The sequence below is a fragment of the Eschrichtius robustus genome, chromosome 4, assembly GCF_028021215.1.
Source record: "Eschrichtius robustus isolate mEscRob2 chromosome 4, mEscRob2.pri, whole genome shotgun sequence".
NCBI lineage: Eukaryota > Metazoa > Chordata > Mammalia > Artiodactyla > Eschrichtiidae > Eschrichtius > Eschrichtius robustus.
In genome coordinates this window covers 64,098,877-64,112,893 of record NC_090827.1, presented here as the reverse complement: position 1 = coordinate 64,112,893, position 14,017 = coordinate 64,098,877, and the positions used below count along the sequence as shown (strand labels likewise).

The following is a 14,017-nucleotide window of genomic DNA, read 5'->3' as shown; positions in this document are numbered from 1 at the left end:
CAGGATGGTGATTAACCTGAACCTGGAGGACATGTAACAAGGCTTAATTCAGAAGCAGAAATTGGGGATCTTCAGCTCAGAAGTGCTCTTCACGTTTGTGCTATTATTGGCACCATGATTAGGCTGAATTTAGACTAGCATTCCTGTCTCACCTGATGGGAAAATAGGAGGTTACTGCATTTAGGATGGAAGGAAATCACGAATGTCAGCCTGCTATTAACAATGTTTTCAGATAAAAATTGCAAGAGCCACATGTTATGATCTTAAGTGGATTTCCAATCAGTCCCTTGTTCACCAGGACTAGTCTCTTCCCTCCTTGGTATTGTGATTCCTGTTAACGTATTCCTTTCCTTCCTTCTACTCCATCCCAGGTAGAAATAAAGGACTGACTTCTTCAGTAGGGTAAAGGAAATCTAATCCCTTCTTTTGTCTCTCATTTCAATCAGAGGCAAGACAAAAGACCTTACTATTCTCTATAAGGTACTTCATGATCTCCACTTCTTACTGCTTTCCTCCTTGCTGGCTTCACAGCAGACTGGCCTCTGCCGTTCCTTGAATATACCAAGCACACTTGTCCCAGGGACTTTGTCCTGATGGTTGCCCTGCCTGGGATGCTATCCCCCGAGATCTTTTCATGGCTCACTCCAGCACTTCCTTCAGGTCTCTACTCAAATGTCATCTTATTAATCAGGCCTTAGCTGACTACCCTAACTACCTGCCTCTTGTCTCCCACTGTTCCCTTTACCATGCTTTGTGTTTGTTTACTGTTTTTATCACCACCTGACAAATTATGTATTTGTCTATAGTCTGTCTTCCTACACTAGAATGCAGACTCCACCAGAGCAGGGACTTGCTTTGTTTACTACTGTGTTCTCAGTGCCTAGAATGGTATCTGGAAAATGAAGCAGATGCTTGATAAACATTGGTTGAATGAAAGAATTTTCTTTAATCCTTGGCACTTTAATGTACAGGTTTGTTTTTGTTTTCTGTAATGTACTTGATTCTTCTGTAGCATATGGGAATGTATTTGTCACAGCATCAGCAGTCATTTATTTTTCGAAATGTTTTATAAATATGAACTTTAAAAAATCAAATATAATAGGATATGTGTGAAGGCTCTGTAGGAAATTGGTTAGTAAAAAATGATCCTGGAGTTCTTAGAGTATATACGCACACTCTACATTAGGTAGACAAAGATAGACCAAAATAAGATGTTTACTCAACTCTTCATTATCCATGCTAACGAACAAGCTACTTGCTATTCTTGCTATTTTGCTTGTGTTTGTTTTTATACTTTTCCCCATTTAAAGAGGATCAATATTTTGGTTGACAAAGTTTGGTTATACACTATATAGGGGGAAAAGTACATAAGAAATAATCAGCATTGTAGCAGATGGTTTTGTTATGTATTCTGCTTAATGATGCCTAAGAATTTGAAAGCAAGATTTGGTATGGACCATACTTCTCTTGTTTTTTCTCCTATTGCACTCAGTTTCTTCCAATAAAAATAGATAATTAAGACTTTTTTCTGTACATTAACAGACAAAAGAATTAGTGTCTTGCAAATATACTGAATGATTATACATTATTTAGAAAAATCAGTGCAAATATATTTATGTTAATCAAGTGTGAGTTGCAGGAAAATTCATATTTAGGTAGAATGGGCCTCTTTTCAGCTCATTACTTGGAAAAACCTTGATAAGAAAAGATGAGATTCTAGAAACTATAAGAAAAAAAGGATGTATTCTATGGAGAAAAGATAGCATGAGAAAAGATTTGGATATAGGAGTACTGTGGTCCCATGAAGGGGTTCTAGAAGTTAACACGTTTTGGGCCCTCAAAGTGCATCAAATCATTGTTGAATGTACAATTGGCATTCATTCATTCATTCATTCATTCACTTATTCTTCATTTACTTATCACATACTAGTTGAATGTCCACTATGTTCCAGATATTTTTTAATTGAAGTATAGTGAATTTACGTTATGTTAGTTCCAGGTGTACAACATAGTGATTCCCTGGTTGAGGAAGAGCATCTTGGAATCTAACTGTTTCTAATAAAGACTTTCAACTTATCTTTGTTTCAGCCACACTGAAGGACAAATTCAAGATTATTGGGGCATAAAGCTATACAATTTAGGGGCTCCTCTTTAAGAAAAAGAATACAAAATTAGTTACTGGGCTTTGGTAGAGCCTGTACAAGAGAGTAAACCTTGATTGACTTCCCTTCTCACTTTTACTTTCATAGGTACTAGTGCCTTCCGTTTCAGAGCCATTCCAGTGTTCTGGGTGGTGAATTGAATGGTTTCTGTGCAGCTGCTTAAATCTCTGCTCAGCTAAGTCAGTTTGACTTGTCCATCTACTTTCTACTTTCTGTTATTTTGTTAACGTCGCCTCAACTTTTATTATTTTTCTGATTGTTTTCATTTTTCTGGTAAGTTTTTAGGAGGGAGTAGAGAAAAATGAGATTGTTTAATCTGTCAAGTTTAACCAGAACTTCCATAAACTCATCTTAGAGTTGGAAGAAATCTCAGAAGTCATCTAGTTCGGGGTTCCTTAACCTGAATTTTAAGATCTGTGAAACTTATCCTCCCAAAATTATGTGCAAAATTTTGTGTAGAAGTGTTTGTGTTTGTTTTTCTGGGGGGAAGATCTGTAGCTCTCAGATTCTCAAAAGTTAACGTCCCTCGATATTCACAATTGAGGAAATTGTGATTAAGAGAGATAGATGTCAGACATCTCCTTGATTCTATGTGTCTGACAATAGAAGGGCCTTGATCCTTGGTTAGAGAGGTCACCCATAGGAAGAAGTTTTCAGACTATGAGCTTTCTGACTCTGATTTTCCTCAGCACACTCCAGTTCTCTCTCAGGTGTGTAAATATGGACATGTGCAGAATCTTTGCTCTTGCTTAGTTGAAGCCCTTCTCTCTTGTTTAATGATAGTTTTGTCTTCCATTGGAGGAAGTCATTTTCCTTGAGAGAATGATGTACATGGTCATAAATAAAGTCACCTTAACTGTGTTTATCCCAGGTTTGATCATTCTGGGAGGTCTGTGTCTCAGGCTTCCTTAAATTTGCAAGGTCTCTAGGAGTCTATCTACAAAGTGGCCTGAGCAGCCTGCTCGGCAATAAATCACCCTAAAGGAATATGGGCTGGCGGCAACCTAGGGTTGGTGGGGGTGGGATAATCTGGGGGCACGTTGAGGATGCTTCATTAAGCTCATACTCTGTCCAGTTCCCACGGGTCCCTGTCTGAGTGCTAGGGAGGGCCTGCGAGTAAAATGTCAAAGAGATTTTTTCATGAAAATCTTGGGAACGTTGGAGGAACAAAGCATTGCTGTTTTGGGATCTGTATAATAATTTAAGAACGAAGTCATGAAGAGCTATTCTCTACTTTGGTGGAATTGTGACATAATGTTTGTTCTTTGTCAGCTTTAGGATGCTTCTATGGCAGAGGTAAAACTCTCAGAGGCCTTGGCAGTCATCTCAGGGAGCCAGGATTGCAGGAAAGTGGTGTCAGTTGTTTGTTGCTGAGAGAACTCTGATATTATTGCTCTCGAGACACCTCCTGGGGAGAGGAGGGGGCTTTGGGGTCTTATAATTGCTATGCATTCTTATTCCAAACCTATTATTTGGTCAAGGCAGGGGAAACATGTGCACATATGCAATGTGTTAAAACACCTATGGCTGTAGAAGTGGTATGTCCTTTTGTGCTTTGAATTTCAGGCATGCTATTTATTTCTTTAAAGATTCTGTAGCCAGAATGATCTCCAGGTATCATCAAATCCTCAAGTCCCATTATGATAAGATTTGAATTTCACCAAAAGGAATTGCTGTGATTTGATAATGGACCATTTTCCACAGAGACCAGGATGCCAGCAAGCCATCGTATGTCACTATCTGGAGATAGACTCCTCTGTGGGCACTAAGTCTGTATTGGAAGCAGTAAGAAGGTGTGAAGTGTAAGGGCTATGGGCTGTGTCCCCCACAGCTGAGCAATGCTGACAGTCTTCTCTGGGGGGATTAATATATTGATCTGCCCTCTGGAGGGCAGTGACCTCCCTAGAGGGAGAAGTCTGGCTAATCCCTTAGTTTCTCTGACAGCAGGTCAGGAAGGATCCTGTTACCAGGAATCGAAGGTAGTTGTTACCTTGACAGCAGGAGTTCAGCATGCGTGCGCCTCTCCTGGTCCCCACGTGATCCTTTGCTGTGACACTTGTGTATTTATACCTGTGCAAGACTCAGGAAGGTAGAGACAGCTCACATGTGTCCCGTCTGCCCTCTTAAGGAGGCTGGGCTGGGCCCGCTGGGGTCAGTGTGCACTCTCCCTTTGCCGCCTTCTCAGACAACAACTGATGGAACCACTTAAGCCAGAGGGGGATCTCTCAGGGAAGCCAGCATGATTCCTGATATGGGCAAAGTGCTGGGTGAGTAAGGGTACCTGCACTTTCAACAAATCAATTGGCTAAAATGCTTCTCCACGTAGGACACATTTAAGAGGATGACTAGCTTCCCTTTCCACCCATGTTTCTGGACAGTGCTCAACACTGCATCAGAATTATCTCTGGTGTTTCTACTTCTGCCTTTCTCACTTCCATAATTTTTCCTTTCTTCGTATATTTAAATGCTTTGTAAATTGAGGATGGCTTGTGTTATGGGCTTTTAAATGTTTGGGGGTGAGTTGGGGGGCTTTTTATCTTTGGAGCCAGCTCTGTGGTCACTGTTATGGCTCAGCCCCTCCTCATTTCACCTGGATTTCTGTCTTCTGTCATTCCTGCTGAAGGGGTGTTGTCACCTCTCCAGTTATACCATCAGGCTTCAGGCTAAAATTCTAGCTATTACACCAAGTTTCATTTAAAACAGGCTCAAGTATTACATGTTTCTCATTGTTTACAATTGAAGAGATTGTCATCATAACATACTGTAAGTGGATATATTTGATCATTTGCAGTTTCTTCTTTCTTTTCCACCCCCCTTCCCATTCCTTGTTTGCTAAACCAAAAAAATCCCCTTAGAAGATTTCATATCTTAGAGGGATGCAAAAACATTGCAAAGAATGATCTAATTCAGACTTGTGTTTTGTTTTATTTTATTATGGTTTTTTCCCTCTGAAGCGCAAATGCTTTTCTTTGATAAACCTTCCGTCTTTCAAGCAGCAAGTTAAAGTAACTTGAACATCGCAGCCTTTCCCACCTTAGGAGCACAAAAACATTCACATCTCCATTCCTCTACACCTCACCTACCCATTATGCTTTGTGTGGAGTCCCCCTCCTCCATTTATTTGTGGAAACTCCCGCACAAGATGCTTTTCCTTTATCCATGCTGAGTCCGGGCTAGAGCTCACTTCTGGGGCTTCCTAAACTGAATTGCCACAGCTGCGAAAACTGGAACTCTGCCGTTGCTACTGCAGTCTAGTTGCAGATCCCAGCGAAGGACCGCCTCATTGGGAAGGGCCGCCTCATTGGGAAGGGCCGCCTCATTGGGAAGGGCCGCCTCGTTGGTGCCAGCCTGCCATGACTGCCTTGGTGTGGCTCTTGTCTCAGGCACCTCAGCCAATGGAGCTTTTGCAAAGTCAGAGAAAGAATGCTTCCTTGCTCTGTGTTCACGGTGAAGACAAAGAGTTCTAGAACAGGCTTGGTGAGGCTTAAAACACGATGAGTTAGATAAATAGTGCTGTCTTCTGAGTTGAACTGCATTGCTCCTGCTGCAGCCAGAACTTCCACCTGGAAGTAATCTGGTTGGAACTCTGATGTTGCAGCTGCCTTTGAGCCTGGTAAGCTGGGACTTTGCTGCCACCAACACCTTCTCATTTGGGATCTTTGCTAATAGTTTCACCAATTTTGTTTTTGAGAATGAAAAATAGAGTGTTTCTTTCTTCAGTTTTGGGAATGGTACAAAGGCTTGTGCCCCAAAGTTTCTAAGTTGTGAGACAGCTGTTAATTCATAGGTACAGGGCTCGAACATGCTGCTGGAATGCCTGTTTCCTCTTGGGTTCTGCTCCAAGCTGCTAAATTCTCTGCCCTCCACTGGGTTCTTTTGCTGAATTTACTGCACCAGACACTTAGCTCCCTTTGGTAAGTTTTCTGTTGTCTCTTGTTATTTCTGATTTTACTTGAGTTTCCCTCAATTAAACAGACATAGTTGTGTATGTGTGAAACCTAACTGGGGTCAGGATGTAATTATTTTCCCAGGCGGATCCAGAGTCTCAAGTAATCCAGTTTATTTCAATAAATTCTGTGTCTGCAGGAGGGAAAAAGGGTGCTGGGTGTCCTCTTATTCTCCCTAACTTGGGTGTGTCTGAGTCTCAGCTCCAGCCCAGCCAGGACTCTGCATTTGCAGTCAATTATAGTTCAGGTTTCAAACATTTCATTTACATACGACTCCCCCCACCCCGCCCGCAACAGAACACTATATTCTGTCATCCCCCTTTCTCCTCCTGTGTTCTATCTAACCGCTACTTTGACATCTTCCCCCTCCCCAAACTGCGTGCTCAGATGGCCACCAAACTGCTCCATGCTACTCGCATTCAACAATGGCTGGTCAATCTCTTTCCCATGGCCTCCTTTCTCTTTCCTCAGAAGAGAGCGTGAATTATATATCAATACATTCCCCATCTCACAATACATAATTATCTATTTCTCATAACTTTTCCCACCTCAGTTGTGCAATTGAAATGATAAACTATTTCAAACATTCAGAAAATTATGTTGAAATAACAAACTCTCACATATTCAGGAATTTATAGAAACGAATATAACAGATACCATGTAATCACCTCTTACATTTAACAAGTATTTACATTTTGCCATCTTTGTCTCAGACATTTTGAAATAAATACAACATTACAGATATAGTCAAAGTCCTCTATTTACTCCCTAGCCGGTAACTCCCTAAGTTCCCCAGAAGTAACCATTCCCAAGGTAGATCTTTTTCCCCTTCCCATCAGTGTTTTATGTATTTTGTTTACATGTGTGTGTCCATATCAATATATAATGTTATTTTATGGGTTTAAGAATTAAAGGTATAATATTATTCAGTACATAACATATTCCAACTTGGTTTCTTCATTCAAGCTTAAGTTTTTCCAGATTTTTTCCATGTTGCTACATTAGATATAATTCCTTTGTTTTAACTACTATTTGAGAATATACCACAACTGGATATATCCACTTCTCAGTTGATAAGACAATTAGCTACTTTGAAAAAGAAGCTCTCTTCTTTCCCACGCTTCCAACTGTTGCCTTATTACAGCCTAAAAATTTCATTATTACTTCCTGATTCTAATCATTGGCTCAATTCTAGAAGCCTTCTTGGCTTACTTGGCTCCAGTGTTGAAGGAAGTAAATTGACACTTGAACTAAAAAACATGGCAACTTAAGGACAAGAAAGGAGTACAAAGTTTTAAGTTCTGAAATGGTGACTTAAAGGTGCTCCATGGGTTTATATGAGGTTGCTAAAAATTCTGTGACTGGGACAGCAAAAGCATGGGGCTCTGGGGTAAGACAGCCCAAGTTTGAATTCTAGCTCCACTCTTCCTTGGCCATGTGAACTTGCCAATTCTCTCTAAACCTAAAAAAACTCTCTAAACCTCAAATCATGAATAGCTTATAGAGTTGTTTTGAGCATTAAATGAAAGAATTCATATAAGGCTGTAGTGCAGTGCCTGGCTCAGAGCAAGTATTTTGTTCATCTTTGTTATGAGTAATGGTTATTAGCTTACTTGAATGCAGAAACCTCTATTTTGTCAGTGGAGTCTATATGGGGATCTAACTCTGCCTCTTCCCTGGAGCTCTCTGTGTGTGTGTGTGTGTGTGTGTGTGTGTGTGTGTATTTATGTGTGTTCAAGGAGGACTGAGGAGGGAGTTGGTATAAAGCTCTTATAACCTTAAGCTTATATGGAAGATTCTCTAACATGCTTTAAAGGCAAGATGGGCTTTTTGATGTGCTGCGAATTCTATTAATATAGAATTCAATTCTATATGAATTCTATTAATATAGAATTCAATTCTATATTAATTAAAACAGTTCAATATCCTTTTTAGGAAAGATTGTGTTGAAATATATTCTATAAAAGTAACTTCAATAACTCTACTACATTAAATATAATTTAAAGTGGTTTTCTCGTATGTATGTTTTAACTTATCTGAGGCTTCCATGAACCTATTCAACTCTCTATTTAAACCTACCTCTAAATGAAAATTTTTTTTGGAAAATAAACATGTATATATGCAGATAAAGATAGTGACAGGCCATCAAGTTCAGGGAGAATACTGTGTGGCTTGAGGGATTTCAGTGACTCTGGCTTCATTCTCATTACTCCTATGCTATATCACTGCTCATTGAGGCATTATTCGGCCAAACACACACAGATGCTATTGAAAGAGACACGGTTTATTCTTTTCTGGGAAAAATGCGAAGGCTAAAGGTAGAATGGGAACCTCCTCAGAATGGCTCTTTCTTCCCAAGTCTCAAATAATTAGTAGGGGTTACTCAGAGATTGGTTATTTCAAGTGTCTCTAGTTAAGACAAAACAGTGACTGTGATGATTGTAGTCAGAGACACAGAAGAAAGTAATGCCAAATACTTGAACACAAGGAAAATTCACACAGAAGACTGTTCATCGTGGAAGTATTTTAAACGGTGATGTGCTAATCCTGAGGATGAGCTGAGGGTGGGTGTGTTGGTTAAGTCCCAAACTCTCAAGTGATCAGCAATGGGTCATGGTCCTTTCACAGTCTGAATTCGTATTCTCTTTATTCTATGGGCATTCTGAAAATTTCATTTCTTTCACAGGGACAGAAAATAAAAGAGTTATGGGCTTTGGGAAATACTGCATGTCTCTGTCAGGATCTGGCTTCTAATACTAGTTTTGCACCCGTTTTCCAAAACTGCATACATTATGCAGACTTTCCTCTCCCAAATATGATAATGTTTGTAATAACAACTAAAATAACATGAAAAAATTTATTGCATTTATACAATAACTATTAAATCTTTGAGAACCATATGTGGACTATATGTAGAACTACTCAGTAAGGCAATATAAAGATGATTTTTCATTAAGGGACAAGATACAAGATCACATAAACATATAAACAAGAACCAGCAGTCTGCTGGTTAAGTAAGGTAAATCTGGCCACAAATTCTATACTAAAACTTATTTTAAGTATGAGTTGTTGTTTGTTTTTTTTTAAAGAGAATCCAAATCCTTATGGTTGATGAATTCCAATAGATTTCTATTTTTCTATATTTCAATAGGATTCTATTTTCCCACGTTTTCTTATAGGGACTTTTTCATTTTGACAAACATTTAGAAAGAAATATTTGTATTTATGTGTTTCAAATCTCAGTTAAGAGATTAGGAGTAGATAGCCTTATAGAAGTTCTTGCAGAGATTTGCTGAGGCAAATTTCCTATATATTTTCTAGGAAGAAATCTTTTGATTTTTCAGTATTTTGCCAGTTAATGGAAATTTGCACATCATATTACCTCAGCAATGAGTGCAGAAATCTAAAAATAGAATGCTAAAAATAGAACCTGAAAGGGGGGCAAGAGGAGAAGAAATAAAGAGATTCTTATATGGATTTAGGTATCATGAGGTATCATACTCTCAATGAAAAATTTATATCATTTAAGATTCATCAAATAATTGTTATTTTTCTTTTTACAGATACCCGTACCTGTTTCATAACCTCTCCTGGCTGTAAACCTGAGCACCGATGCTTGACCTATTGTAAGTCAGAAAGTTATGTATGGAAAAAAACCAGCTTTGCATTTTAACCTCTTTCCTGTCTTTACTTAAAAAAAAAAAAAAAAAGATTTAAATCATAAATGGCTAGGAAGAGGAAAACCTTTTTGTTTCTGTAAGCAAATATCTGACCTTGTTCTGAATTGATAAACTGCATAGGTCTAGCTTTACTAATTTAAACTCCGAGAGTTCCTCTTGTGATACTGGGGGGTACTCAATAAATCATTGCTCTTGTTGTCGATGATGAATATAGGTAATAAAGGAGTATGGAGTTGCATTTTTCCCTTTCGTGACTTGATGTAAAAAAATTCCTTTTCAAACCATTGTAGGAGGATATCTATCTGTAGGATTTATGGTGGGTCATTTATGCATCCTATTATAATTTAGTCTGGATACAATAGTTTTTATCTTCACATGGAAACAAATTGGAAAGAAATAAAGAGACACCATTTGGAATTGTTGGCAACTTAATTTTTTATTTTTATTTTTTGGCTGTGTTGGGTCTTCTGCTGTGCGTGGGCTTTCTCTAGTTGTGGCGAGCGGGGGCTACTCTTCATTGCGGTGCGCGGGCTTCTCATTGCGGTGGTTTCTCTTGTTGCGGAGCACGGGCTCTAGGCATGCGGGCTTCAGTAGTTGCAGCACGCGGGCTCAGTAGTTGCAGCATTCAGGCCCTAGGGCACGCAGGCTTCAGTAGTTGGGGCATGTGGGCTCGGCAGTTGTGGCGCGTGGGCTTAGTTGCTCCGCGGCACATGGGATCTTCCCAGACTAGGGATCGAACCTGTGTGCCCTGCATTGGTAGGCAGATTCTTAACCACTGCGCCACTAAGGAAGTCCTGTTGGCAACTTTAAATGTTCAAAAATAAAAATAAAAATAAAACAAAGAAGTCACAAAAGCAGGAGAACAAAAGGCCTCATCTTGGCTGATTAGCTGATTTAACCAGCAGTTGTTGTTGGCACCAAAATGTCAGCTAGACATGAAAAAAAAAAAAAAAAAATCTCAAAGGGCTGGTAACTCTGTCCTCTGCAGGGGAAAAGATCTAACATGTATCCCAGATGATACCTTTTGGTACACAGATTTCCCTTATGAATTTCTAATTGGAAGGAAAATATGAGGATATGGCATTGCAAGGAAAGCCAGGAGTGGGGCACATAGTAATAAAATGCAGGACTCTGCTGCAAGGGAGTTTTATCCTTTGCAGTTTGGGAAGCAGTCAGAGTATCAAGTCTTGTGTTATCAGGATGTCTCCTCCTGCCTGCTTCGAAGCTCCTGTGGCTTACATATTGATGTTCAGAGGGAAAGACCCCAGGAAAAATGGATCGGAAATGTACTCATATTTACTATGCAGAGCCTCTGCAGTGGAGTGGCACATATAAGATCTTTTTCCAAACATTAAGCAGTGTCTGTCTGTTTTTGGCATCACATTATAAATAGGGCTCGTGCTTATGGTGATATAGAAGAAATGCTTTCAATGAGATTCACATTCAGCTCTACCATTTTATAATATTTAAGGCTGCAGTATTTTTATAGATGACGCTGACTAGTTAGAGAGGTTTATTAGCTGTGTGAATCTTAGCCCTTACGTGTCATCGGGGAAGCTCTGAGTGTCTTCTGACAAAGCCTCACATGCTAATAGGGAGTATTAACCACACACAGTGAAGTTAATGAAGTTCTCTCTTCTGTGTTTGTTTGTTTGTTTATTTATTTATTTATTTATTTATTTATTTATTTATTTAGCACTTTTTTGGGGATTACAGGAAGCTGGCTGTTTTGTGCTTATGTCCAGCTCATGTGACAGTCTTCATTCTCCTGGGATGAGAAAAGTCTCTTTCTTCTGCAGTCTTCAGTGAAGTCCCCCAGAGCCAAGTTCTACATTTCTTAGCTTGACTCTATTGACTTTTGTTTTATATATACCCCATCAGTTTTCAATGAACAGGCTAAAAGTTAAGCAATTGAGGGTTTGTTTTTTTTTTTTTTAGTCTATGGAATTGAACTTGTTTCAAATTGTTGACCAGTAAAACCATGTGTGTTAGTCACACACTGTATAATATGAGCTTCCTGTTTGAGCCGCATAATCTTTTTGGAAGAACATTATAAACCTAACTTTGTTAAGAAGGGATTCTAAGCTTCACAGTGAGCTTTTGCGACCTGGCCAGCTTGAATCTCTTCCTTACTTCTGTGTGAAGCCATTCTATACTACTCTTTGGTGAGATGCAATAGCCAGCAAACAGCAAGTAAAACCCTACATCCTGGAAAAGATCAATGGGCAGAGCATTTGATCACAGAAGAGCAGAAATGAGTTTCAGGAGGGATGCTAAAGGCCAGATGGCCCTGCAGATGTCTGCCAAGATTTCAGAGGCCCCAGGTCAGCCAAGCCAACGAATGGGTTGTGCTGTGCCTATTATACAGATAGTACTAGGGCAAGGAGTCCAGGTTATTTAGCAGAAAAGATGTGTACAGGAGTAGAAAAAACTGGGAGCTTCTACTTAGCTGCTTCCTAATAGTGGCTGGATTTTGTGATCTTTGCATCTGCTGCCTTTTGCTCATTTGCTCTACTGCTCATTGATTGCCCTGGTTCTGCTTAGATGGTGTTTGATTCTCTCTGACTACCCTCTTTTCCTTACATAATTACTTACTGAGTGGCTGATAAATCCTGAGCAGTGTGTTAAAGCTGGATGTATAATAATGAACAAGATGGACATGGCTTCCGCCTTCATGGAGTTCATGGTCTAGTGGGGAAGACAGGAAATGGGACAGGAAGTTACAATAAAACATAAGAAATATGAAAGAGAAGGTACAGAGCCCTATAGGCACACATAGCAGGGGAACCTAATCTAATCTAGAGGGCAGAGAAGGTCTCTCTGGGAAGGGATATGTGGGCTGAGACCTGAAGGATAAGTAAGCGTTTGCTAGCAAGTAAGGAAATATGCCAGATAGAGAATACAGTGTGTATGAAGTTGTGAAGTTGAGGTATATTTTGGCAGAGCTGAGCAATTGGAGGTTGAAGTGGAGGAAAGGATAAAATGGAGGGCTGGAGGGTTTCTGTTTCTTTCTCTTCCTTCCTGTACCTTAGGGTATGAGGCGGGCATGAGGGAGGTGGGGAGAGGTTTTTTGGTGAGCACAAAGGTTTAATGGCAAGAGGAAGTACATCATTGGGAGTGGGAAGTATGTCTCCAGAAATGCATCACAGGAACAGAAATTGACCCAAAACTCAGAGGATTGGGCTTAGATTAGGGTTAAATTATCCATATAGTGTGGCTGCTAGTATGGCTGAGGGTAAAGCAAAGGGGAAAGAGTTTGAGAATCAGTAGAACGTGGAAGTAACTGAGATAATCCAGACTATATGTATAGAGAAAGGAGAGAAGACTTAATGAGAATCCTGAAGAACATTGGCATTTAGATGACGGACAGAGGAAGAACTGCAAAAAAGATTGAGAAGGAGAAGCCAGAAAGAGAGGGGAAGACTAGCAAACTGTGATATCACAGAAGTGACAGGAAGAGTCCTTTCAGGGCTGGGACTCACCTCAGGACACAAAATTTAAGGGGGGGGGGTGCCAAAACCCCCAGTAATTATGATAAATAATATTTTAATGCAGTGTTTGAAAAAAACCCAAGTTAATGCAAAAAGTCCATGATGATTAAAACATCAAACTTTTAAATAAAGGCGAGGTCAGAATTACTGAATTCTCCTTTTGCCTCAGGCTCCAATAGGGCTTGTCAGGACACTATTACACAGTTAGATTTAGAAACTTTTATATTTAGAAGTTTGATATTTTGTTCATATAAAAAGAGGAAGTGATAAGCTGTGTTAAATGTAGCTGAGAAGTCAGTCAAAAAATGGGTTGAAAAAAGCTCATTGGATATATGGACAAGCTATTACTATTAGATCTTTTCTTTACCATGTTTTAATAAATCATAATGGAGGTTATCTTATTGTCTGCAAACATGATTACCACCTCCTAAAAAGCTGAGTCCTTTTCTGAATTAGGAGACTGTATAAATACAAACATTTTTTTTCCTTAAAATTGTTTTTTTATTGTGGTAAAATACACATAGCATAAAATTTACCATCTTATGCATTTTTAAGTGTACAGGTCAGTGATATTAAGTACCTTCATATTGTTGTGCAACTATAACGACCATCCATTTCCAGAACTCTCTTCATCTTGCAAAACTGAAACTCTATACCCATTAGAAACCTATTTTGATTTAAACTCTATTTTGTCTGACATTAATATAGCAATATCCTGCTCTCTTTTGGTTACTATT

The 14,017-nt window shown here is 39.3% G+C and overlaps 1 protein-coding gene across 1 annotated transcript in view; it reads left to right on the top strand.

Annotated features, from left to right (window-relative positions):
* DCK (deoxycytidine kinase) overlaps positions 1-9,827 on the top strand; it is a 57,698-nt gene extending 47,871 nt beyond the window's left edge. Inside the window, exon 7 of the mRNA XM_068542170.1 lies at positions 9,673-9,827. Coding sequence (XP_068398271.1) covers positions 9,673-9,693 — 21 coding nt within the window. The 3' untranslated portion in view covers positions 9,694-9,827. The remainder of the gene's footprint in view (positions 1-9,672) is intronic.
* Positions 9,828-14,017: the final 4,190 nt, after the last annotated feature.